General features: G+C 58.6%; 12 protein-coding genes across 12 annotated transcripts; 6 read left to right on the top strand and 6 right to left on the bottom strand.

Moving 5' to 3' along the window:
• Nucleotides 1-437: 437 nt before the first annotated feature.
• On the bottom strand, nucleotides 438-1,984 carry SWF1 (palmitoyltransferase swf1; the record flags this gene model as incomplete). The annotated part of the gene is made up of 3 exons (XM_066774262.1): nucleotides 438-1,619; nucleotides 1,689-1,842; nucleotides 1,890-1,984. 3 exons carry the CDS (start codon nucleotides 1,982-1,984, stop codon nucleotides 438-440), a joined length of 1,431 nt encoding a protein of 476 aa, XP_066634381.1.
• Nucleotides 1,985-2,351: 367 nt separating this feature from the next.
• SLS55_002781 (uncharacterized protein) lies at nucleotides 2,352-4,859 on the top strand (the record flags this gene model as incomplete). The annotated part of the gene is made up of 2 exons (XM_066774261.1): nucleotides 2,352-2,798; nucleotides 2,853-4,859. 2 exons carry the CDS (start codon nucleotides 2,352-2,354, stop codon nucleotides 4,857-4,859), a joined length of 2,454 nt encoding a protein of 817 aa, XP_066634380.1.
• Nucleotides 4,860-5,677: 818 nt separating this feature from the next.
• SLS55_002780 (uncharacterized protein) lies at nucleotides 5,678-6,736 on the bottom strand (the record flags this gene model as incomplete). Its single annotated transcript, XM_066774260.1, has 1 exon — nucleotides 5,678-6,736. The coding sequence occupies one exon, from the start codon at nucleotides 6,734-6,736 to the stop codon at nucleotides 5,678-5,680; it is 1,059 nt and encodes a 352-aa protein (XP_066634379.1).
• A 352-nt stretch (nucleotides 6,737-7,088) lies between these two features.
• On the top strand, nucleotides 7,089-8,480 carry SLS55_002779 (uncharacterized protein; the record flags this gene model as incomplete). Its single annotated transcript, XM_066774259.1, has 2 exons — nucleotides 7,089-8,099; nucleotides 8,148-8,480. The coding sequence occupies 2 exons, from the start codon at nucleotides 7,089-7,091 to the stop codon at nucleotides 8,478-8,480; spliced, it is 1,344 nt and encodes a 447-aa protein (XP_066634378.1).
• A 380-nt stretch (nucleotides 8,481-8,860) lies between these two features.
• SLS55_002778 (uncharacterized protein) lies at nucleotides 8,861-9,292 on the bottom strand (the record flags this gene model as incomplete). Its single annotated transcript, XM_066774258.1, has 2 exons — nucleotides 8,861-9,037; nucleotides 9,284-9,292. 2 exons carry the CDS (start codon nucleotides 9,290-9,292, stop codon nucleotides 8,861-8,863), a joined length of 186 nt encoding a protein of 61 aa, XP_066634377.1.
• Nucleotides 9,293-10,760: 1,468 nt separating this feature from the next.
• SLS55_002777 (uncharacterized protein) lies at nucleotides 10,761-12,599 on the top strand (the record flags this gene model as incomplete). The annotated part of the gene is made up of 1 exon (XM_066774257.1): nucleotides 10,761-12,599. One exon carries the CDS (start codon nucleotides 10,761-10,763, stop codon nucleotides 12,597-12,599), a length of 1,839 nt encoding a protein of 612 aa, XP_066634376.1.
• A 418-nt stretch (nucleotides 12,600-13,017) lies between these two features.
• Nucleotides 13,018-13,982, bottom strand: SLS55_002776 (uncharacterized protein; the record flags this gene model as incomplete). The annotated part of the gene is made up of 2 exons (XM_066774256.1): nucleotides 13,018-13,771; nucleotides 13,978-13,982. The coding sequence occupies 2 exons, from the start codon at nucleotides 13,980-13,982 to the stop codon at nucleotides 13,018-13,020; spliced, it is 759 nt and encodes a 252-aa protein (XP_066634375.1).
• A 2,208-nt stretch (nucleotides 13,983-16,190) lies between these two features.
• Nucleotides 16,191-17,173, top strand: SLS55_002775 (uncharacterized protein; the record flags this gene model as incomplete). Its single annotated transcript, XM_066774255.1, has 2 exons — nucleotides 16,191-16,194; nucleotides 16,239-17,173. 2 exons carry the CDS (start codon nucleotides 16,191-16,193, stop codon nucleotides 17,171-17,173), a joined length of 939 nt encoding a protein of 312 aa, XP_066634374.1.
• Nucleotides 17,174-17,298: 125 nt separating this feature from the next.
• SLS55_002774 (uncharacterized protein) lies at nucleotides 17,299-18,687 on the top strand (the record flags this gene model as incomplete). The annotated part of the gene is made up of 4 exons (XM_066774254.1): nucleotides 17,299-17,587; nucleotides 17,645-17,772; nucleotides 17,832-18,008; nucleotides 18,088-18,687. The coding sequence occupies 4 exons, from the start codon at nucleotides 17,299-17,301 to the stop codon at nucleotides 18,685-18,687; spliced, it is 1,194 nt and encodes a 397-aa protein (XP_066634373.1).
• A 446-nt stretch (nucleotides 18,688-19,133) lies between these two features.
• Nucleotides 19,134-19,975, top strand: SLS55_002773 (uncharacterized protein; the record flags this gene model as incomplete). Its single annotated transcript, XM_066774253.1, has 3 exons — nucleotides 19,134-19,672; nucleotides 19,744-19,908; nucleotides 19,969-19,975. 3 exons carry the CDS (start codon nucleotides 19,134-19,136, stop codon nucleotides 19,973-19,975), a joined length of 711 nt encoding a protein of 236 aa, XP_066634372.1.
• Nucleotides 19,976-21,277: 1,302 nt separating this feature from the next.
• On the bottom strand, nucleotides 21,278-22,104 carry SLS55_002772 (uncharacterized protein; the record flags this gene model as incomplete). The annotated part of the gene is made up of 3 exons (XM_066774252.1): nucleotides 21,278-21,590; nucleotides 21,695-21,922; nucleotides 21,974-22,104. The coding sequence occupies 3 exons, from the start codon at nucleotides 22,102-22,104 to the stop codon at nucleotides 21,278-21,280; spliced, it is 672 nt and encodes a 223-aa protein (XP_066634371.1).
• Nucleotides 22,105-22,773: 669 nt separating this feature from the next.
• SLS55_002771 (uncharacterized protein) lies at nucleotides 22,774-24,356 on the bottom strand (the record flags this gene model as incomplete). The annotated part of the gene is made up of 2 exons (XM_066774251.1): nucleotides 22,774-24,248; nucleotides 24,302-24,356. The coding sequence occupies 2 exons, from the start codon at nucleotides 24,354-24,356 to the stop codon at nucleotides 22,774-22,776; spliced, it is 1,530 nt and encodes a 509-aa protein (XP_066634370.1).
• Nucleotides 24,357-24,625: the final 269 nt, after the last annotated feature.

Here is a 24,625-nt window from a genome sequence, read left to right as displayed (position 1 = left end):
AAACGCAAACGATGACGCTTGCAAAAAAGAGTACAAACAGGAGAAAATAAGGACAAAAACGGACAAAATGATAATAACACACGAACGAACAAAACCAAACAAGCGATCTAGGTCCCGCCAGAACGCCGCGCCAAAGGAGAGATGAGCAAGAAACGAAATAAGAACGGTCCGCTGGAAGACCAAGACATAATTCTAAGGAAGCGTGTTGCCGCCTGATCCCATGCGCCGTTCTGATGCAGACATGTACAAATGCAATGGAAGACAAGTGATTTTAAGGAGTGACTGACCCGATTGACTGACCTGGATTTTGCTGGCTAGCATTTACCTGCGGTGGTGTCGTATGTATGTATGAGAAGCTGGTATGTACGATGTATGTATGATCGACTGGCTTCTTTATGTGTAGTGACCCGGTTCTTTTGGTGGTTGGAATTAGTCGATTACCCTTGCAAAACATCCTCAAGGTTATCCCAGAATCCCAGATCGTAGATGTTATCAATGTCGGCGAGACGCCACACGCGCTTCCAGCTCTCTTCGTCCACAAGACCCGTCAATTGCTGCGGAACTTCGCGAGGGGGCTCGCCGTCGCCGGTTCGGACAAGGACCTGACAGGGGCTGTTGGGCCAACGCGTCGTGTTGGTGCTGGCATGGATCTTGTTGTCATCCGAGCCGTAACCGCTGTCCGAGCCAGCGTTTTTCTCGGCTTGACTGTTCTCGCGGGCAATGCGCCTGCCGACTTCGCCGGACGTGAAGCCGAATTCGGCAAAGCTGTTGGAGGTGGCGCGGGCGCGGGAATGGGCGTAGCGGCCGCCGCGAGTGCTGGAGTGGCCACGTTGGCTGGTAGGGCGCTCGCTGGAGTTGGAGGAGCTCCAGAGCTTGCCGGCATAGATGTGGCCGTCGCGCATTTGGTCGCGCAGGTCGGCCCATTTGCTCGCCTCGTTGGTGGTCATGCCGGCCCAGATCAGGTATGCGTGGTAGGCCAGCAAGCCGAGGGGAAGAGGCCAGGTAAGCGCAGCCAAAAGACCGACGCCCAGAATGCTCAAGCCGCCCACCTTTATGCTCTCGACCATGACGGTGTTCAGGTCCTCGCGGAAGCCCAGGAGGCGCAGTTTCCACGGGGCCCAGCCGCTGAGCAGGCCGGCGGGGAAGGCATGGTCGTAGTGGGTGAAGCGGTCGTAGACCTGGGGATACAGATAGACAATCAGGGCCAGGTAGGCGCCGTACAGGAGGACGAGCGTGGTGCTCAGCAGCAGGGCGAGGAACCAGCGGTAGTTCTCACGGCCGACGCAGTTGTTGACCCAGATGCAGTGGTGGTCCATGCGCGCGACACATGTCTTGCAGATGGGACAGTGCTTGCTGCGCGCGGGCTTGGGCAGGTGACATGTGCGGCACGTCATGTTGGGGTGGTATAGGATGTGGTCGTACGGGTAGGCCTGCATCTGGGAGGCGTGGTTCGCGGCATTGATGGCGGTGTTGGGGCGCGTGGTGGCGGCCAGGTAGGTGAAGACATAGGGCGCGGGCAGCACGAGCGGGATGAGCAGGCGGTGGTAGACGGGGAAGCGGGTGTAGGCGTTGAAGAGGAGCAGGCCCGAGGCGGCGGTGAGCAGGCCGAGGAAGAAGATCTGGCTGGGTTAGCAGACGCGCGGAGGCTTGCACTCTCCGGGCAGCGCGGCGGGGCGGTGGATACGCACCAGGACCAGGGGATGCTTCTCGTAGAGCAGGTAGTGCCAGGTGCGGGTGGTGTACTTGTGAATGCGGCCGCCGGTGACGAGGCCGTCCAGACGGCGCAGCAGGGCGGGGAAGTGCACCCAGATCAAGCGGTGCAGGAATCCGATCGGGGTTTTGCTGCACAATTAGCTGTGAGGCGGGCTTGGGGCGGGCAGTGGACGCACCGGAAGACGGGAAGACGGCCAAAGAAAACGGTGAAGACTAGGAACGAGAGAGCGGCGATGGCGATGACGATATGCTGCAGCGGAGGAACCTCCATGATTTGGGCATGGGCGGGGAGCTGCTGCACGCTGTACGGTTCAAAGCATGCGCATAACGTGGAGTCGTCCGGGATGGCGGCAGAGTTGACGAGGCTCAGGAGAGGCTGCGCTGCGGAACGCGCGGCTCATTTTGTGGTCGGCTAGTCCGGGAGATGGGCGCGCCTGGGTGGTGGAGCAGGAGCGCTGCACCGCCGCAACCAGCCGGCCCGCAGGGAGGAGCACTAAGCTCGGGGCCGTGTCGCAGCCCTGTCACTCACTCCTGCCTGAGCGAGTCGCGTCGAGCCGGTGCGCAGCTCTCGCGACGCGTCCCCCGCACAACCACACCCACCGCCCCGAGCCTGCCTCTGCATCCGCCGCCCGGGCACCATGCTCGTCATCACCGACACTCGCCGCGAGCCGCCCGTCTACGGCGACCTGTTTGCCGGCAAGAAGTTCTGGGTCGCCCAGCGCATGCCCATGCGCAATGACTACATCGCGCGCGTCAAATACAACGGCGGCGAGGTCGTCCCGCTCGAGAAGCACGCCGACTACCTGATCGTCGACTACATGCGCAAGGATCTACCTCCGGGCGGCACTTCCTACAAATTCATCGACGAGTCAATCAAACTCCAGGCACTCCAAGATCCCGACGACTTCCAATGCGGTGCGCCCCGTGGCTCTGTCCGCGACGCTGGCTCTGCGCAACCTGCTCGCCACGGACGCACACCATTCACCACCGACGATGACAATGAGCTCCATGCGTGGGTCAAGAAGTGCGAGGCCGAGGGACGTAGCATCAATGGCAACGGGGTATACAAGGACCTGGAGCGAAGGGTGCGCCCATGCCGACACCTCGCATTGAGATGGCTGCACCACTAACACACGCAGAATGGCAATCACACTTGGCAATCATGGCGCGATCGCTGGGTGAAAACTCTCAGCAAAAAAAACCCTCGAACCGTAACCGTTAACGTGAACCCCCCGCCGTCGCCGCCATCCGACGTCCAGCCCGCTCATCCCTCCCGCAAAAGCCCCAAGAAGACCACAAAGCAACCAGAGACTAGTCACCCCACGTCCAAGTTGGCCGTCTTCACCCTTGATCAATTTGATATGATCTTCAGCGCTGCGGACTCGGTCATGGACGTTCCATATGGACGTCTTGAAGAAGCTTGGGGGGAATTTGCCAAAGCAAATCCACCACATTCGGGTGCGGATTGGGCAAGATACTTTGACATTTTTGTGAAGCCAATCTATGCAGACCTGCTCAAGAATTCAGCCAGAGCTGATGCCTATGACGAGGCTTGGAACGAGTGGATTGAGCAGAATCGCGCCACCGCGACGGTTACGAATTGGATCGAGCACTACAGAAAAACCGTTCTCCCGAGCTTTCCCCCACCCGACCCAGAAATCAAGGAGGATCCCACTGAAGAGGAGCAGGCGAAAGATGTTCAGCCAGAGGGATTGAATAACGGCATTAACAACGAAGAGGAAGCGAGAACAGATGTCACACCCGCAGAGCCAGGAACCAACATGGCTAGAGCTCCAGAGGAGCCATCAATCCCCAATTCTACAGCCACCGAAAGGCCTTCAACCATTGCCTTGGGGAAACGGCGACGGGAAGATACTAAGCCGGATCAAGGCGAGGATAAAGTGGCTACCCCGTTGTCCAAACGACGCCACATTGATGCCGAGAATTCTTTTACTTCTGTACAGGAGAGTGTTGAGGTGTCGCCCAGCAAGAAATTTCTCGAAAGCCCTGCCCGAGCTCCTCAAGATAGTCTAGCCAACGCCTCTCTCAGCCCCCGCTCGTCACGATCGCCCACAAATACTCCCCCTGCGGAGACACAGCAATACGAGTCTCATCCAGGGTTCACTGTCTATGAAGAAAGTCAAGGTGACGTTGGAAGTCAGCCATCGGAGGAGCTCCGCATTCGGAATGCGTTAGAAGACCTTAGTGATGGAGATATGTTCGACTTGCTGGAGTTCTTCAGAGCGCAACCAGACGGACCACAGGAACAAGATGACATGACTCTGTTGGATATCCTTGCAATGCACACACTGCATTATTTGAATCTGCCTGAGAGCGAAGCTGTCTTGGCAGTCGGTGACAAGCTCGACGAGCTTGGCGTGTCTGAAAAGCTCATTGAAGGCGAGAATGAGAGTGATTATGGAAGTGAAAGCGAAGAGGAGCAGGAGGAAGAGGAGGAAGACGAAAGGGAGCAGGAGGAGGAGGAAGAGGAGCAAGAGGAGCACGAGCAACAGGACGAAGAGGAGCAAGTGAAGCAAGAGGAGCAAGGAGGACAGGAAGACTTGTGGCTACAGCTTGCCCAGGGAGATGCCGATGCCGAAGAGAAACGGCAGCCTTCCGTACCAGCCTCTTACTTGGACGAATATGTGGAAGAGCGACCTCCGGCAGTAAAATATACCCCTCAACGGACCGGCAAGTCCACGCCAAGTCAGCAGAAGCAGCACACGCGCCCCACCAGCTCCTCGGGCGGCACCGTCATGACGTCTTTCGAAATGGCCACCGAGCCCACTTTCGACCTGACCACCGCAGCCGAAGCCGAGACGTACGTTCGCTCGCGTCTCGCGCCTCCCTACAACTTCCCCGAAGAGCACATATTGATCGCCCTGCACGCCACATGTTCCAACAGCACGGCTACGGCGGACGCGGTGCTCAGGTGGATGCGGGTCAACACGGCGAACAAGTCGAAGAAGGGGAGAAGGAGCAGCGTGGGTTTGGCGATGCTTCCGGACGAACCGGGCGTATGGACAGAGGATGATGACAGGGCGCTGCGGGGTGGCCATCCTTTGGAGAGGAAGCAGCTGGAGAGAAAACATGGCAGACTCAGATGTAGACGCAGAGGGGAGTTCCTGGCTGCGATTGATAGCTGAGTAGGATGGTTTAGGGTGGTGATGGTGTGTGCATAAAACTATCGGTGCTTTTGAATTAGGCTGGCATTTTTAGTATAGCATTGATAGGTGTTCATGGCGCTGGAGGTCATCCTCCTGGAGAAGCATTGAAGCACTTCTGCTCGCGTGCCCTGGACAATGCTCATGAGTCAATCTCCTACAGTTATGGCATGACGTGACTTCGCTACATGTCACTCAATCCATGACACATGAATTAAAAAAAGCCATGTACGCTATGTTATTCTTGTCATTCAAAAGCACCGCTTTTCCAGGTTCTATCCAAACATACGAGCTCAGCAACTATGGCATAATCAAAAGTGGCCATTCCACACTTCCCATGTGCAGATGTAAAGATTGATGAGTAACGATGTCAGAGTAATTCATCAATGAGTGATCGGGATATCGCTTCTTTCGGAAAGCCAGTCGGTCGGTCGGTCATGACTACTGTTGATTAACAAATTCAGGAACAGTATTCGTCTCACTACAGAGGGTGGCCATGTGTTCTAAAGAAGGCTTCTCATTATGCTCTACCAGAAAAAAAAGATGAGTAGTCACGATGCAATGGTCAATCCCTCCCACCACCTTCCCCATCAAAGCTGGCCTCAATAAAAGATTCGTGGCATCTGCGGTCAGCCCTACGCGATCTTGCCTCCTGCACGACAGTCCCCTGCGAGCACGCACCTACACAATCCCGTCCGCTCTTCCAACCCCACCGTGCTCGCTCACTGCCGTGAGAGATGCTCCTCCCCACCACTAGTCGCCGCCCCGTCCTCGCCTTCCCTCTCCCTCAGCGCCCCCCGTCACCACGTACCCCCCTCTGCAACGGGCAAGCCAAACACCCAAGCCTCGTCCCACCCCAACGTCCGACGGTCCAACTTCACCCGCACCGGGACCCCATCCCACTCGCACGGCACCGCCTCCGCCTCCGCCTCCGCCTCCGCCGCCGGCCTCCTCGCAACGCCGCCGCCGCGCGCCCTCAAGAAGCGGCGGAGCGGCCCCCGCATGTCGAAAGAGCACGCCCAGCCGATGTCTGCGGCGTCGCGCCACAGGTACTCGCCGTCCAACGGGACGTCGCGGAGCTGCCAGACGGGGCAGGCGGTGCTGCGCTGCGCGTGGTGGTGGTGGTGCCAGACATCGACGTGGACGACGCGCAGCGAGCGCAGGCCGGGGGGCAGGGCGTCGCGGGCAACGGGGGCGCCGCCCGCGAAGTGGTCGCGGTAGATGTACTTGCAGGCCAGGACGTGGTCGTCGATGTACAGCTCGCGCAGCCCGGTCAGCGTCAGCAGCAGCGGCTGCAGCTGGCGCGCGAGGGCGGCCTTGCGCACCGCCAGCGGCATCGTCGTGCCCCGGTGCAGCACGCAGAGCCGCCGCACCAGGCCGCGCGCCGCGGGCGGCAGCCGCCGCATCCAGCGCACCGCCGCGAGCGGGTCGCGGAGGAAGAAGGCGTTGCCGCCGCCGCCGCCGCCGCCGTAGAAGACGGAAGCCGTCTCGACGTAGAGCTGGCGGCAGGCGAGGCGCAGGGCCAGGTCGCGCTTCGCGCAGGCGCAGGAGGTGGCGGCGCGTCTGTCGGCGAAGCGTTTTCCGGGTGGCGCGATGAGGGTGGAGGGCGTGGGCGTCGTGCCGCGGGCCTCGCGGTTGCGGTTGAGGTGGCAAGAGGGTTGGTGCAGCTTGTGCCAGTACGGCGGCTCGACGAGGACGTGGCGGTATATTTGGTCGCGGAGCTCGCGGGGGAGACGGAGGAGAGGCGATGGGGGCGGGTGAGCTGGTGCTGGCGTGTGTTGGATGTCGCGGATTGCGAAGGCGTCTACGGCGTCGGCCAGGCTGCTGAGACCGCACTCGGTCCACTCCGTCGTCGCCATGTATCAAAGCCGAGCACGATGAAACACGTATAGGCTGTTCAGTCAGTTTACTCTACTTCATATATAGTGAATGTTGATTCAGAGGAATGGTTGGCGTGCCAAGAGTGGAATGCGCATGTTGATGGTGCCAAGTACTCGGCGCATTGTGATGCATGGTAGGAGCACGTGGCGGAAATACGATGAGGGCCAGTGGATGGTGAAGCCGTCCGAAGAGAGGCGTGTGAAAGGTGTGGATGGTGGCAGGGCCGAGCTATTCCACATCAGGCTAGCGCAGTTGCGACGCGTCTTCCCGCTCGCTGCGCGTCTTTGCGGCCATCGCTCCGCACCTTCATCCACAATCCTGACCTCAGCCATGTCTGCAAGAGCACGGCAATCCACTGCTGACCCCAGCGCCTCCGCCATCAAGGACCTTCCGCCCTACGAGCCGCCTGAGAACCCGCTCAACGCCCAAAGCCAGCGCGCCTTGGCCAGCATTCTGAGAGATCACAAGCACCAGAAGCTAGAGCAGCACCTTCGTCAGGCCGCGCAGGCTTTGAACGATAATGCCAACGCCATCAACTATCGTCTGACCGACCGCAAGGCCCGCCATGTCAAGCGCACCCAGAAGTACCCCGACTCGTTGACCGACGTGGACCGCCAACGCGCACAACACCTTGAGCAATTCGATGTTCGCGTCACTGCCATGACCAAGCGCATGGAGGAAGCCGTGCGCAAGACCATTGATGGCCAGCATTTCGCCGGTGCCCTAGAAGAAGAGCTTTCCCACGTCGAGAACCGCGCCGTCGCCAATGCCTCGGCATCCCAGCGCATGACCCAAACCCAGCGCCGAGGCGACGGCGACGACGACGACATGACCGACTTCGACCCCACTCTTCCCGGCGAGACACAGCAGCAAGTGCAGGCTCTCGTGCCCAAGGACCTTTTCGAGGAGCGATACCAAGCCCAGAAGGACAAATATCAATCCTTGTCACTACCGAACCGTTACTCCGAGCATGCCGACTATGTCGGTTTCAAGCGCGCTGTCCACGACGGCGCCTATCCCCACGGCGAAGGTCCACCGCTCGCACGCCCAGAAGCGTGGTTCACGAGCGCGGGCGCCCCAGCGCCAGGCGTTACTCAGGTTCGAGACAACGATTCCGACGATGACATCGCCGTTGCGTACGAACGCATCAGCACGAAGTGCCCCCTCAGCCTCCTGGAGTTTCAGGACCCCGTCACGAGCACAAAGTGTCCGCATACCTTTGAGAGGGCAAACATTGCAGGACTCCTGCAAGAGAGCAATGCCTTCACCGGAGGTAGCAACCGGAGGGGTGCCAGGGACGGTCTCAGGACGATTCAGTGTCCGCAGCCCGGATGCGACAAGGTAAGTGCTGCGGTTCAATGCTTGGATGCAGCTGATTGACCCTCTTAGATGCTCACCGAAGACGATTTACGACCCGATCCCTCCCTCATCCGCAAGATCCGACGGATACAAAAGGCGCGGCAAGAGGGGGAGGACGACGACAATGTCGACAACTCTCAGGTGCAGATGATACATTCTGACAACGTGGATGGCTACGCCGATATCGACGAGCCAGCGAGCCAGCGCGTCGTGCCAAAGATTGAGCGGGTCAGCGGTGTCTCGCGAGATCAAGGCGTTGGCTCCAGCAGATCGTCAGGCGTGGGCTATGACGGGACAATGGAGAGTACAATGGAGAGTACCATCGTGGACTTGGGGAGCGAGAGCGAGAGCGACGAAGAGTGAGGACAGGTGTGCCTGCCAAGATCCGAGACGGATGCGAGGAAGACTGCGTGCTTTTCACTTGGTTCGGTACGCAGCCTCAACAACAATCTGTCAATCAATCATGGCTTTGCATACTTTTCCCGAGCAAGGTACGAAATATGGGGCGGCGCGGATGACTAGTGGCCGTTGCGTCCACTAAACTATCCGTATAACGATAGTAATCGGTTCCACGGTTCACGGCCACGCGACAGTTGTGGCGACTTTGCGGCTTAGTGACTGTTGAGGGATACGAAAGCGTGAAATGCAACGTGCGCGAGCGTGCAGGCGATGGCGGAGGTAGTAGATATTATTGAGATACCCAAATTACATATTCCCACCTTCTTTGAATACGTGTGCGGCCCTCATCGCTCAAGTTCGCCCTCCTTCACCGACTTGACCTCGTCAGCGCCCTCTGCTTTCAACGAGTACATCCAGACGCGTTCGTCCTTGTTGATGTATGCGTCGGTAATCTCGTAGCTCTGCGGCTGAGCGTCGGCCACGATTTGAACGCGGTCGCCGACTTCGAAAGCTTGTGCAGGCTATATTAATATTAGAGACGCTGTTTTGGAGACGGGTGTAACTGTTCTAAATGTTTCCTGGCGTGTTGCTCTTCGGTGGTTGTCATGGATGACGTACAAGTCTGGGGTTGGAGTGTCGCGTGAGACGAGCAGCGGAATCACCATCCAACTGGATAAAGGAAACGTAACGTTAGCTATAATATTTCGTTGCTAATAGTCAAGATATTCGAGCTGAGGAGAAAATTATGGGTTAGGTCTTAATCTCACATTTGCCATGTTGAAGGCCGTGAAATTTATTTGATGTTGTTATCTATTCCTTGTTGAAGATGTTTGGAAAAACAAAAGTTTGAGTCGAAAATAAATGATATGAGTTCCGATGTTCATAAGACAAGACAGACTCAAAACTTCAGAGATTCAAGTATTTCTTATCAATTTATATCCTCTTGTCACGTCATATATGCATGGGTAGACTCTTGCAAGGTAGTGATGCGGGCCACGCAACAGTAGATGCACCTGCCAATCTTGGCTTAGTTCGCTCAGACAACGCGTCACATATCTTGATCTCGTGCTGCCAGAAGAAGTCTCATGACAATCAATCATTCGAGCGGAGATGCACACCCAAATACAACGAGTGCTGCCCTACCGAGATCGCGAGTGGATTCGACCACTCGACCCGACACTTTAGTGCTTGCCGCCAATCAGCGCGACCCACAACCAAAACCGTCCTCTTGCCATGCACCATGTTCGCATTTAACGTCTATACGGATAACACCAGACAACAACCTTCAAAAATAGAGCGATGTCACTCGCTGCCCACAATCTGAAGAACTCGGCTACCAACAAGTTGCGTGACTAAGCGGTCTTCTGCACGTGTCGTCATCCTATTACATGCCTCGGACGATTCCAACGATGATCCTCCACAGCGGGCTGGATCGTACTCCCGGTATTGTGCCGTGAGCCTCAGTAGTATCCTACAACACTACCTTCAACTCATTCCGAAGCTGCCACCCTACTTCGGCGAACCAGTATCAAACTTGCTCAAATTTGAGCAGCTGACAGGGCCCGCCGAAAGCATTATGGAAGAGAGGGCGCATGCAGACACAATATCTCGTCCACAAGTTAAACGTTCAACACTATGCAACATGAAGGGCTGCCATCATTCCTTGTCAAGAAAGCGGAGAGCTCTTTGCAAGAGTAGATTGAAAGTGTACGTTTAATAAACCTACTCAAAGTGAATGAACATTGAGCCCACATTCTTACTAGCGGAGGAATTTACGGCTCGGCTTCGTGAGGGCAGGGACCCTCCGCGCAGCTCGAGCTAAAGGAAAACGTGGGGTTACGCATTTGTTTTAGGCTTGTAAGGCGGAATGGGGGCTCGCGCGTTCCCCCCCGCAAACGTCGCTTCCGGCTGTTCCTGGCAGCTCTAACGCTCACTAGTCCGATAATCCCACCCAGCTGGTGCACTGCTTTCGGGGTCCTGCGCAAAGTATGGCTCAACAGCAACGACGCCACTATCACAGGACATGCGGCCTTGGTGGCTGGCCAATTCCTGAAGAGCCGCGACGTGATCCTATAAATCCAACCATCTGCCGGTCTTCAAACCAACATCCTCAGCAAGCATCTCATCTCATCTCATCTACAGCTTCAAGCACTTCGTTCCATTCAATCACTTCAACACTCACTCCACCCTCCATCCAACACTCACTCCACTTTCCGTTCAGCTCCTCAGTCCAATCCTTCCAAAATGAAGTACTTCATCGCCACCGCTCTCGCCGCCGAGATGGTCTTCGCCGTCGCTCTCCCCGACGAGGTCGACTCGACTGCCACCACCATCTTCGATAACTTCGGTAGCTCCACTGCCGAAGAGACTTCAACCACCATCTTCGATGATTTCGGTAGCTCCAGCTCCACCATCGACGCCGTTTCCACCACCACCACTACCTACGATGACTTTGGTAGCTCCAGCTCCACTGCCGAAGAGACTTCAACCACCATCTACGATGACTTCGGTAGCTCCAGCTCTACTGACGAGGCGGTTTCCACCACCACCACCTACGATGACTTCGGTAGCTCCAGCACCACTGCCGACGCGGTTTCCACCACCACCACCGATTATGTCTCCAGCTCTACTGACGAAGCTGATTCCACCACCACCTACGATGACTTCGGTAGCTCCAGCTCCACTGACGACGCCGGCTCTACCACTACTACCGACTATGTCTCCAGCTCCACTGATGACTCGACTTCCACCATCACCGACTCCAGCTCCACTGATGACTCGACTTCTACCATCACCGACTACGGCTCCAGCTCCGCTGACGAGGCAACTTCCACCACCATCTTTGATTATTTCTACGGCTCGGAGACACCCAGCGGCTCTTTCATCACCACCACCACCACCACTGAACCATGCAGCGACGACTCGTCCACCATTACCTCCCTGCCCACTTTCACTCCCTCTGACAACTGCACGTCCTCGCTGTCCCCTGTGACCCCGCCCTACCACGGCAACGGCCACGGCCACGGCCGTCCCCACCCTCCCGCCAGCATATCTCCCGCCACTCCGGGGTCTCACAGCCGCGTCTATCCTCCGGCCAGCGTATCTCCCTTCATCCCGTCTTCCTACAGCCGCGTCTACCCTCCGGCCAGCGTCTCTCCTCTCACCCCGTCGTCCTACAGCCGCGTCTATCCTCCGGCCAGCATCAGCGGCTCTCCCATCGTCATCCCATCTGACAACTGCACGACATCTTCGCTGTCGGCCCCTGTGACCCCGCCCTTCCACGGTCATGGCCGTCCCTACCCTCCGGCCAGCATCAGCGACTATGCCATCCTGACCCCGTCCGACAACTGCACGACTTCGCTGCCCACCCTGACGTCGTCGACATCGTCCTCCAGCCGCACCCGTTCTCCCATCACCATCACTAGCACCATTACCGTTACCAGCTGCCCCCTGATCTGCAGCACTCCCTTCTACAACACCACTTCTTCTTCCTCCTCGTCCTCATCGTCCTCCTCCTCCTCGCCCACCGTCATCACCACCCCCGTCTTCCCGTACGACAGCGGCTACGACAGCGGCTCCATCACCACCCCCGCCCTCCCCTACGACAGCAGCTCCATCACGACGCCCGCCCCCACCACACCCCCCTTCTTCCCCTACGACACCGGCTACGACAGCGCCGCCGCCTCCGACTCCTCCGACTCCGACACAGCCTTCTACGACAGCAGCGCTGCCCCCAACTACGCCAACCACAGCTACCCGGCCAACTGGACCGTGACCGTGACGACTCCCTGCACCGACACCGACACCACCGAGGGCGCCGGCGGCGCGACGACGACGACGACGACCGTCGACAGCGGCAGCTACAACGTCATCATCGAGTCGCCGGCTGTCACGACGACGCCTGGTGGCGGCCGCCCCGTCGGCATCTTCGGTTACGGCGGCGCCAACTGGACCGTTGGTACGCCCGGTAGCACGCCTGGCAGCACGCCGGTTGCGTACACGGGCGGTGCGATGGCGAAGGCGGTGGACTTTGCGCTCGTTGGTGTGGCGGGTGTTGCGGCTGTTGTGGCGTTCATGCTCTGAGGGGGTTGGGATTGGGAAGGGTGAGTGAGGAGGGTTGAGAGTGGGGAGGCGGATTGGACTGTTTCCTTTTGTCAACCAGATTGTATCGTAGCTCGAGAGAGCGAGTTTGGAGGCTTTGTTTTGTGCGACTAACAAATTGGAAGGTGCGAGTAGGCTGTTTTCTTTTCTTTTCTTTCTTTTTCTCTTTTTTTACATAGCATACCTCAGGGAAACGAGTCGGGAAGTGCGCGAGCGGATGGATCAAAAAAGTCTTTCGTTGTTATCCAGTAGGACCTGCCAGCTAGTCGTTTCAATTTCCATCATCATCATCACCATCATCATGTTATCAAAACCTCACCACAAAAAAGTGACCAACTACATATGCACAAAAGAAGCAAGAACCCCGTTCCCACCACCACCACCACCACCATCCCCCCACTCAACTCGGACACTCAAACACCGCGGGCCCCGGCGTAACATAATCCGCCGGCTTCTGCTTATTCGTATCCCACAAGATCCCCACCCCATCCGTCTTATACGCCCCCGGCAGCGCAATCACCACCCCCTCCCCCTCCGGCACCACCTCGCCCTCCCCCTCAACCCTCACCTGCGCACAACTCGGATAAAACTGACACTTCCCCTCCGTCTTGCAATCACTCAGCGCAATAATCTCATGCCGCACCAGGTACTCCCCCGGCGCCAGGCACGCCGGCACCGTCGCCCGCCACACGTTCCCGTCGTCCACCAGCTTCTGCGACCCCCACGTCCCGTCCCGGTACCCCCACTCGTCGATCTTGAACCACACGGCGCCCGAGGAACCACTGAAGGTGCCGCAGGAGGGAGAGCAACGTGCCATGTACGTCATGATCGGGCCGCTGTGCGGCCATTCGTTCCATTGGAAGGTTATGTTGCTCCCCGCGGCGACGGCGCCGGTGAGGGAGCCCGTGCCGTTGGAGGCGGTGATGGGGGCGGCGCCGACGTTGCACTTGAGGGGGTGAGCGAGGGGAGGCGTGGGGGAAATGTAGGGGGGAAGTGCTTTGCTTACGGTGATGTTGGTCGTCTCGATGTCCAGGACGGGCCCGTTGCCGCCGATCTTGCGGACGATGCTGGGCGGGTCCGCGGTGAAGTCGGGCGTGGCGACGGGCAGGAAGCCGGTGTAGGTGGCCGAGTTCATGACGTGGTATTGGACATGGCTGATTTCGTCAGTTCCGTCAGCATCGCGCCGCCGAAAGAAAAAAACAACGAATAACATCTTTCGTGATGACGGACTCCACAACCGAGAGATTGCAGCTGACGTGTGTAATGATGTGTTGGGGATATTGCGTACCCGTGAGCGAGCACCGTCGCGCTCAGGCTAGCCAAAACAGGCAATAAGCCAGCAGCGAAGCTTCCGGTCGACCTCATGGTGATGGTGTCTCGTTTTCGGCGGAGGAAGGTGACAGGCAAACGGAACTTCAGACCTGGAAGCTCGACAAACGGCAACTTGGACCGCTGCTTGCGAACCTACTTATCTACCTACCTCCATCGCCAAGTAAACAGCACCACCGTCGCCGGTGCCGACAAGCAGCGGCAGATCAAACGGCGCCAAGCCCCGGTGCGCGGCCCGTGTGGCCCGGCATGAGAAACACCTTTTCCTCCGTCGCCCGCCGGCGGGTTTGAAACGCGGCTGGCTCGTGCGATTGGTGGAATGCTTGGGCGGGTGGGTACTTTCTACTCCGCTCGCCTTCATCTATTTCGGACAGGGGAGCGTTGTTTCTTGTACGTTCGTTCTGGCCACTCGATTTTGCTCGGTTGACGTATGCCCGTAGCCCGGGATGCATGTCATTTCCGGCTTGCATGACCGGCGGAAGGACGGGATTGGATATGAAAAGGCGCTGCGTTGGGTCTGCTGAGGCTTAAGCGAAACCTCGACAATGAAACGGTTGCCCGATTGGGAGGCGATCGTCGTACGAGCGAAAAGGTTGGGGGTGATCATGGTGCTATAAGCTGCATGGCTTTCCGGTCTGCGGCTCGTCGTTCGTGGGTTTTATTTGGGCTCTGGAGCTTTGCCGTCGTTCTCGTATGCGATGGGTGGGTAGTTGTTTGTGCTACCGGCACAGCATTCGCTCCGGCTTTGGAATGAAGAGGTCAGGAGATGTGCGGATACTGCTTCACCGTAGTGAATGCTCCTCAGCTGTCCCTCGGAGAAGTGGAGCCCTCCGGATCCCGAATCCAACGGGGTGGGCTGTTCAGTCACTTGCCCAGCTCAAACAGCGGGTGACTCACTCCACCGTTGCAACGTCGTCTACCACCTCTCTCAAGCTCTTCACAATTTTCATACGTCGTTCGGCTTCCCTGCTTACTGACCCATCAAGATCCAAGCGTCAAGTCACTTACCAACACTTCTCGACGAAAGTGTCCAACGACGGCGAGTAACAAGCCTGAGAATGAACATTCATGCTTGCAGACCTGATGCGCCAGGAAATCTGTACTGGACACTTTAGCTGCGTTGATGAGATCTTCTTCTTCCGAATTATGCGCCGAAGCTCATCTTTGACCAAAAGGTACGTACAGAGTAAAGTGGCTACGACATGATATCCCTCCTTCAACGCCATGATGCGCTCTATTCTCTGCTGTGAGCTGGCGTTCTTCACAGTCCTCCGTCTCGGCTGACCAGTGACAGCGTTCATACCGTTCGGCCATCTTTCTTATCAGCTATGGTTCACACGACGAGTCTCAGAACAGAATGCCCTACTCTACACGATCGAGGGAAGCCCGCATGAAAGAGCAAAGAAACAGAAGATTGGAAACCCCAACAGCCGACAATCTGAGCCGAGCTGCCACACAACCGAGTGGGGTGCGTACCAATACACCGGCAAACCCGAATTAGTATGCTTCCGTTGTCGACAAGTGCTTCGACATGAATATATGGGGACCTGCAATATTGACCGGCTTCCAATTCGGGATCAGAAAAGCATGCAGGTTTAATCCATCTTCCTACTCGGGCAAGCAGTTTGCGGAAAAGACGGCTCGGCGATGTGTTGTCAAGGATGTTGTGTTGACAACGCAACACAGCGCACGTCGATCCTTCCCCGCTGGAGTTTTTTACTCAGGACACATGCTTAGAGATGTCAAGGCATTGGGGTCATGGATTAATCTTGGAGAAGTTCTGACTGGGGGATTGGTAGGCGGTGGGTATCTACACCAAAAGGACGTGAGTAGTAGACGAAGCAAGACATTGCGGCTGACTAAGAATACACACGCGTTGCTCCTACCTACGGGTTGTTGACGGTGGGAGATATAGTGGCAGGGCTTGACTTTAGATTGTCTCGGAGGGGAAGCGACGATCAGGTCGAGGAAGATCAGTGCGCGAATTGCGGTGAAAATCGGGAACGTGGTCTGACCAACGGCCCTTGCGGTGGGCCGTTCTCAGGGATAGCGACGAATCTGATATTATTTGAATGTCACGGCGCGGCGTTCGCAAAGAGACGGGTTTTGTCGGAACCGGGCTGAGGCATGATTTGGGCGTGTCCACCTCTAGCACTCAACACTTCCAACCCCGCTCCCCGGACTCGCACAACGCCCGAGCATGCGCAACGATGGAAGACGACAAGAAGAGAGTAGCATGCCAGGATGAGTCCCGATGCTCGATGATGACGAAAGAAATCAACACCTCGACAGGCATGCGCGGCAACGACTACACGAGCTGCTCGTTCACCACGTGCTCGTGGCGGGACCGGCGCAAAACGCAGCTGAAATGCCTGACCCAGCGCAAGAGACAGAAGCTGTGGTGCTCGTCGTGCTCGGCGGCGCATTCCAAGAGCTGCTTCTCGCACGCCGAACGCCACTTGCCCGAGCAGCTGCGGCAATGCACCGGCTCCCTCTCGCACATCCGCCTCTGCACGCACCGGCGGCTGACGCACTCGGAGCTGCAGCGCGCCTGCGACGAGCGAAGCCTCTCGCCCGACGGCCACCACCAACTGCTGTGCCCCGAGGGCTGCGTCGGGGTGGAGCGGTACCCGGCGGAGCGCACGCGCGGATACCCGTGCCAGTCACCACCGCACGGCACCAACGGAAAAAGCATCAAGTCGACGCAGCTGTTCCGGCAGCACGTGCGGCTCGACGTCGACGACCGCACGCGGCTGGGCGTCGACGACCACGACCTGCTGGCCGCCGTCTTCGCCGCCGACGCCCGCCTGTGCCCGCACCTGCGCGTCGCCGACTGCCTCAACGACTTCCGCTTCGCCGGCGCCCCCACCGCCCACTTCCACCCCAAGGGCCAGGACGCGTGCTCGGATGCGTGCAGCGAGTTCTTCTGGTGCCCGCGGTCGTACGAGGGCTGCAACACGTCGCTGTATCTGTACAGTCAGAGGTTGAGCTGCAGTCGCGGTGGGGATGATGCCATCGATGAAGTAGGGAATGGGACTGAGCCCAGGGCGACGGCGTTTGACGAGATCCACTTGCTTTCGTTTCGCAACCTGGGCGCCATGGACGACCCGAACGACACGGCCTGGTTGATGCAGCTGGAAGACGGGTGGCGGGCGTGTGCGAAGCGGAACAGAGCCAAATTCTGGTCGAGGATGCGCAGGAGAGTCCGCAAGCTGTTGCGGTGCTAGCATGTGGCGCTCGCTCACGATGAATCATTCTCGCCTTGCCGCATCCGGCAAGACCGAGGCCGACTACATATATACCTACCTACCGAACCCATCTTCCAGCAATCAATCATTTATTGCATTCCGACATGTCTGACAACCACGCACTAGTCTTCGGTGCCTCCGGTCTGGCCGGCTGGGCCGTCGTCGACGAGCTCCTTTCCAACTACCCTGCCCCCGCCACCTTTAGAAAAATCACAGCGCTGGTGAATCGCCCTCTCAAACTCGAAGACTCGTGGTGGCCGACGCCGTCTCCCGACACGCCAGACTTCGAACTGGTTGCCGGCGTCAACCTGCTCAACGAGGAATTCGCCGCATTCTTGAAGGACAAAGTCCCCGACATCGACACCGTCACACACGTCTTTTACTTCGGTCCGTGTACCTCCGCCCACTCCGCCCCACCGAGCCGCTCATCCTAACCCCTCCGGTCCGCAGCATACAAGCAAGAGGATGACTGGGGCGTCGAGACCCGCGTCAACAGCGCCATGTTCGAGCGCGTCGTCAACGCCGTCGACACGCTCGCCCCCGCCCTAAAATTCGTCGTCTTCCCCAGCGGAACAAGAGTAAAACCCCAACCATCCCTCTCACCACCAACCCAACCCCATAACCCGCGCTTCCCCAGGGCTACGGCATCCACGTCCCCGGCGGCCTCTTCCCCGCGCCCCTCGTCGAAACCATGGACCCCCTCCTCCCGGAGCCGCACCGCAGCAACATCTTCTACCACGCCTACCAACGCACCCTCCGCGCCGCCAGCGCGGGCAAAGCGTGGACGTGGGCCGAGATCCGTCCCGACGCAATCGTACTGTCTTCCCTTCCCCCCACCACCATCCCCCCGCCCCCCACCAACCACCATCAACTAACAAAACGGGGAATAAAAGATCGGCTTCACCCCCACCGGCAGCACCTACGCCCTCGCCGCCCACTGGGCGTCCTACCTCTCCACCTACGCCCTCGTCCACGGCCCCGCCGCCGCCGTCCCCTTCCCCGGCACCCCCGCCGCCTGGGCGCACGCCGTCAGCAACGACGCCGCCGCGGCCACGGTCGCGCGGGCGAGCGTCTGGGCAAGTCTGCACCCCGAGGTGGCGGCGCAGCAGCTGTTCAACGTCGCGGACGAGCGGAAGGGCATGGCGATGAGTGAGAGGTGGCCAAGGCTTGCGGAGTGGTTTGGACTGGAGGGGGTGGCGCCGGGCGAGGGCGAGGGGAATGATGGAGGGGAGGAGGAGGGGGAGGAGGGAGGGGTGCTGATGCCGTCGGCGTTTGTGGAGAAGCATCGCGGGGTGTTGGAGGGTGCGGGGGTGAAGAAGGGGGCGAGCGTGTGGCAGGCGGAGGCGCTGGATGCGGTGGGGAGTTGCTATGCGTTCGACCGGACACTGAGTGTGGAGAAGATACGGGAGGCTGGGTTTGTGGAGGAGAGGGATGCGATTGCGTCGTGGTATAGGGCGTTTGAGCGGTATAGGGAGGCGGGGATGATTGTGTGATGTGGAGGAAGTCGTGCGAGTGAGTATGTACGCGTCTTTTGGTAGGGAGATGGTGGATGTGAATGCCAAAGCCCACTGGTGGTCGCCAATACGAAACAAACTGGTACGTACCCATGTGGGATTATCAGGTACCGTACCGGATAAGTCTTTAGCAGATGACGGCTGGCTACTATGAGGATCATCACTCCTGCAGCAATAATGCAACTGTTTCCCCGCAACGTGTTCCCCACATTTCGGATCCCAACTAATTACCCCAGACCGAAGTGCCGAGTCCACCGGCATTCAGTCAGATGCCGAGCAATTACACCATCGTGCATGTACGGTTCGTGTAGGCAAAGCGTTCTTCCTTCCATCTTCGGACGTCGTTTCATGCAAACAGCCTCTACCATTACCCGGCTCTTTAAAAGCAACGTCCCTGAGAATGATTGCTGCATCCTCCCTTCTCCATGTTTCTCAACATGCGCTCTCTCGCCCGTCTTCTTCTGGCACTGCCCCTCGCTGCCGCCCGCCCATCAGCGCGCATCGGGGCAGCAAACTCGGACCTCTTGGTCCAGACGGACCTATTCCAAGTCCGAGGCAAGCTCGCGGACAACACCACCACCGTCCGCTTCTTCGGCGGCGTTCCCTACGCCGAGCCCCCAGTCGGCAGCGCACGATTCCGTCCCCCAGTCACGAAGAAGCCGGAACCAGATGTCGTCGACGCCACCAAGTTCGGCCCTTCGTGCATCCAGCTGGACACCGGCACCGAAACCGTCTACACGAAGTACCTCCCCGGCTACCTTTTGACTCCCGGGCAGACGCAGAGCGAGGATTGCTTGTCGCTCAATATCTGGGCTCCGCGGGCCCTCAATGGATCGAGCGAGCTGTTGCCCGTGATGATCTGGATCCATGGGGGCGGCTTCACCGGCGGGGGATCTGCGTCGCCGTACAAATACGGCACGGACATTGTGAGGGACCATCAGGACGTCATTGTTGTTGCTTTGAAGTATGTTCCTTGCTCTTCGTGGTTCCTCCAAATCCCGCGCGATACTTGCTCACTGTTGTCGTCGTACACAGCTACCGCGTCACCATCTTCGGCTTCCCCAACGCCGCGGCCCTGAACGGACAGCATCTCAACCCCGGCCTCGAGGACCAGCGGAAGGCCGTCGAGTGGGTGTCCCAGAACATCCGCGCATTCGGCGGCGACCCCGACCGCATGATCCTCTTCGGCCAATCCGCCGGGTATGTAAAGCCTCCTTCCCCCCTCCCCCCTGCCGTCCAACAGACACCAACGCAACCAAGTCACTGATGCCACCCACCACAGAGGCATGTCCGTCGACAAATACGCCTACGCCCACCCGACCGACCCGCTCGTCTCCGGCCTCATCGCCCAATCCGGCCTCGCCGACGCCGGCATCAGCAACACCGACACGGCGGGCACGAACTTCACTTACGTCGCGGCGCAGCTCGGTTGTACCACTGATGATGATGACGCCACCATCCTCGCATGCATGCAACAAGCAAACGCCTCCGCCATCATCGCCGTCCTCGACTCGTACAACGGCAGCAGCCAGTCCCTCTCGTTCACACCGGCGCCCGATGGCATCACGCAATTTGACGATTACCCCGATAGGCAGGCGAGGGGCCTCTTCGCGCATCTGCCGACGGTCGTCGCGCAGGTGGATAATGAGGGCGCGTCGCTCGTGTCGTTGCCGCCGAATGGCGAGGCGCCGGATCAGGCGGCTGTCGACGCGTTTACGCGCAGCTTGGCGACGTGTCCTGGGGCGAGGGGGGCTGCGTGAGTGGACCTTTTTCTTTTTTCTTTCTTTTCTCGGTTTGATTCTGTCCCTGGCCTGCTCTGCTTGTTGAGAGGGATGGGGGAGGGAGAGAGAGATGGGGTGACGACGACTTCGGTAACTGACATCGTTTGCTCGTTTTCCATCACAGGGCGAGAGCGGCGGCCGGCGTGCCCGTCTGGCGCACGCGGTACTTTGGCGAGTGGCCGAACCTGAACCCGCTCGAGTGGTTGGGCGCGTATCATTCCAGTAAGTGGGATCCCATGCTCTCCAACGTACGTCGTTCGAGGATGGTGCTGATGGGCGCGGTGGTGTTTGTGCAAAAAATAGGCGATATCCCCATGATCTTTGGGACCAGTGACCTGCTCGGCCCCGACACCCCGCTGGAGAAACAGACGTCGGCGTACATTCAGGGCGCGTGGGTGGCGTTTGCGAAGGATCCGGCGAATGCGCTGAGGGATCGCTTCGGGTGGCCGACGTATGAGGCGGAGACGCGGTCGTTGGTGCAGCTGGGGTTTGAGGGGAATGCGGAGGCGGTGTTTGCGAGGGGGGATGCGTTTGATGGGTTGTGTTGAGGTTGATACGCTCGCTTTATGGCAAGAATCACGAATATCCAACTCCGTGATGATGGCTAGTTGTGATGATTGCCAAAATACGCTGCCTGCAAACTGCCCATTTCTCACGTTCACTTTTACATCCTCCAGTGAGACCAAACAGGCTTCCAGGGCCCATCATGTTGAAGAACCACAGGGCAGCTCCACCGGAGACTAACCGGCACTCGTCTCTCGCCACTCACGATTCATCAGTCCCACCTCTCAGGCTTTTCCAGCAGTCTTCCAATATTCCTCCATAGTAGACTTGTGGTTACGGAGCTCTCCTTGCTCTTCCTCGGTCAAAGGCGTCTCATCGCGCTTGCGCAAGATCTTCCAAAACATCTCGTCGAAGACAAGCTTCTTGACCGCCGGCGAGTGATTATAGAAGCTGTTCCGCACGATAACTCGGAGCGTGTTCTCTTCAATATCTGCCACTGCCACCGACGAGACCGCAACGCAGCAAGCCAGAACGACCTGGCACGTCTCAGCGACGGATTTCGTTTTGACGATGTAAGAGAAGAAGCAGACATCCAGCCTGCAGAGCCCCATAATCTCGTCGAGCGTAATTGCACTACGCATGCACGCAAGCATCAGTCTGCATGATACACCTCTTGCCCGCCAGTGAAAGAAGGAACTCACGACTGCTCAATCACGGCGCGCTGACCCGGCGACGTCCCTGCAAGCTGCTGTGCCGCGTTCTCAGCGATTTCCTTGATTTCGGTTCCCATGGGCCCGGACGCGAAGGCTTTGATGCAGCTGTGGATTTCGTCGGGGATTTTCTCCGGGGTCGAGCTGTAGGCGCGGATGAATCTGGTTTTGGACACGATCTTGTCGATGGGTATCTCGGCGGCGTCGCCCGCTCGATTGCTACGAAATGCGTCAGGGAAGGCACGGCGAACGTGGGCGGGGGCGCGCTACAGAATCCTTGCGTTGAAATGGTCCAGAGTGCTGTTTGCCATGTTTTCCAGATTGCTGAGGGTTTCGAGCGTCTCTCTCGCTGTCGCATTTTCTTGGGAGTGCTCCTCGGTGGTGGACGGAGTGTCGCTCATGTTGATGGTTACGCAGATGGCTGGTGTGGTTGTCTGTTCAAGGTGAACGGCGGGTTGGCTGTATAAGATAATCTGATGGACGGATTGCTATTTATGTTCGGCCAGAGCAAGGTCTGGGGACTGCAGTATTGAACGCCACCAGGTTTGGTGGCTGGCTGAGCTCTCGTGGCTCGGCCCGCAAAGTCAGTCGTGGGGTTCAGCTCATACGGCAGCGTTCGAGAGGCGGAGACACACTGAACAACTCTAGCAATTTGAGAGATACAGCCCTCCTTCAGGTATCCTACGTGCGAAAAGATCTTATGTATAGAGACAGGTGCTACACTTCAATACATACTTGGTTCCCGTTTCTGTTGTCGCCGCTAGCGTCTGATCCAGGGCCCAACCGGGAACAGATAAAACATAAAGTCTAGACCCATTTTCGCCACTCGCTTTTCATCAGCTGGTCTCTCAATAAAACGTTAACACCAGACCAAATACGGGAGTGCATTTGCAGTGGCAGACATGAATATTGATCTGCCTTTTATCGGGACTTTTCATTATATTGACGTTTTTTGACACCCCGCAGCCAAACGCCAGTGCTTCTTTTCAGCGTCTGCTCCTGCTCTATAGTCCAGCAAACAACCACCCCAAACGCCTCAAAAATGCCCATGCAGCTCTAACCCATCCATCTCACGCCGTCCCATCGTCCCCCTGAACCTCCATCTTCTTCTCCAGCGTCGCCTCCTTCATAAACGGACTGCGCCTCCTGATGCCCCTCCCCCAAACGATCAACACAACGGGCGCGCACGAAAGCAGCAACGACAGAAACCCCAGCAATGTGCTCGCCCAGTGGAACCCCAAATCCGTGTACAAGCTCTGCGCCGCGAGCGGCAGGAACCCGGCACACATGTTCTCCCCCAGCGCGACCGCCGCCATCGCGCTGCCCGCGAACTTCGCATACGCATCCACCGCGTAGTCGGCAAAAGCCGTAATCACGACATTGTTCCCCGCCCCGATCAACGCGAGCCCGACCGCCGGCGCGATCCACGGCACCCCGCCGTCCGCCGTCCAGCCGTACACGAACATGCCGCCGGACATGGCGAGAAAGCCGGCGGGCACGGCGACGTAGAGCCGCGCCTCGGGGACGGGGGTACCGGGCACCTCGCCGTTGCGGCGCGCGGACCGGAAGTACAGGCGCGCGGACAGCAGGGTGAAGGGCCAGCCGAGCAGCTCGCCCACGACGACCGCGCCCTGGACGTAGCCGGCGGCGACGGGGTCCCAGCCGTACAGCCCCGCGAAGACCTGCTCGACGGACTGCGTGAAGAGGTAGATGTTGCCGATGATGAGGGCGGCCGCGAACGTGCACACGATGACGACGGGCTCGGTGAGCAGCATGTAGAGCGGGCGCTTGAGGCTCTCCGCCACGAGCGAGGCGACGGGCGTGTGGTTGAGCTCCAGCCGGCTGTAGATGTCGGTGCCGCCGCGCCGCAGCTGGCGCGCGCGCTGGGCCAGCAGGATGGAGCCCCGGTTCTCGCGCAGCAGCAGCCAGTACAGCGGGAAGGCGGCGGCGTACCAGATCAGCTGGCAGTAGAAGATCCAGCGCCAGGACGGGAGGTGGGCGTAGATGGCGGCGCCGACGACGGGGCCGGTGCTGCTGCCCATCAGGTAGAAGGTGATCCAGAGGCTCATGGGCACCGTCCGCGCGATGTCGCCCTCCCAGATGTTGCCGATGACGCTGCTCGTCGAGTTGGCGATGATGGCGACGCATCCGCCGCTGAAGAAGCGCGTGACGACGATGGTCGCGAAGTTGCGCGCCACGGCTTGCGGGATTAGTGAGAGGATGAGCACCAAGTACGTCCCCATGAACACCTTGCGCAGCCCGAAGTCTTCCATCAATGGCAGCACGACGAAGGAGCAGAGGGCGCCGCCGACGGCCCAGGACGTCACGGGCCAGTAGGAATGCGGGAAGTTGGCGTCGCTCACGTCGAACCGCTCGTTGATGGCCTCGTGGGCAACCGTCATGATGGTCCCGTTCAGCATGGTGGAGAAGGTCGCGAACAGGGCCACGGCGGTGATGATTGTCTTCCTGGACTTGGGCCAGTTGTACGGATTCTCCGGGTCATCGGGTCCGCTCCAGTCCAGGATCTGCGTGTCGGCGTCATAGTCTGAGATGTACTGTCAGATGATGGTGTTTTGCGATTCCGGGCAGAAGAATTACTCGTAGTCTCGGTGGCCTTTGCAATGCCGACTTCCCCTTGCTGGATGTGCGCCATGGAGGGAAAGGTGCCGATTTTGGAAAACCATTGGGCAGAAGGTTAAATAGCTGGCAAGCATCGGCCAGCCGGATCATCAGGAGTACATGGGCCGATCCCCGCGGAGCACCAAGTTTTTTTGAATGCTGCAATTGTGGCGGGACTCAGGATGCACGCTGACTGGTGTTGGGCCTAGGCTGTGACTAAGCGAAACGGATACATATTCCGTAATGGCCGCATTATTTTGCTGCTTCGGTCGATTGCGGTGGAGAAAATTACAGCCCACCAAT

This window comes from Diplodia seriata, assembly GCF_021436955.1.
Source record: "Diplodia seriata strain FDS-637 chromosome Unknown scaffold_3, whole genome shotgun sequence".
In the NCBI taxonomy this organism is placed as follows: domain Eukaryota; kingdom Fungi; phylum Ascomycota; class Dothideomycetes; order Botryosphaeriales; family Botryosphaeriaceae; genus Diplodia; species Diplodia seriata.
This window is presented reverse-complemented; position numbering and strand designations above follow the sequence as displayed.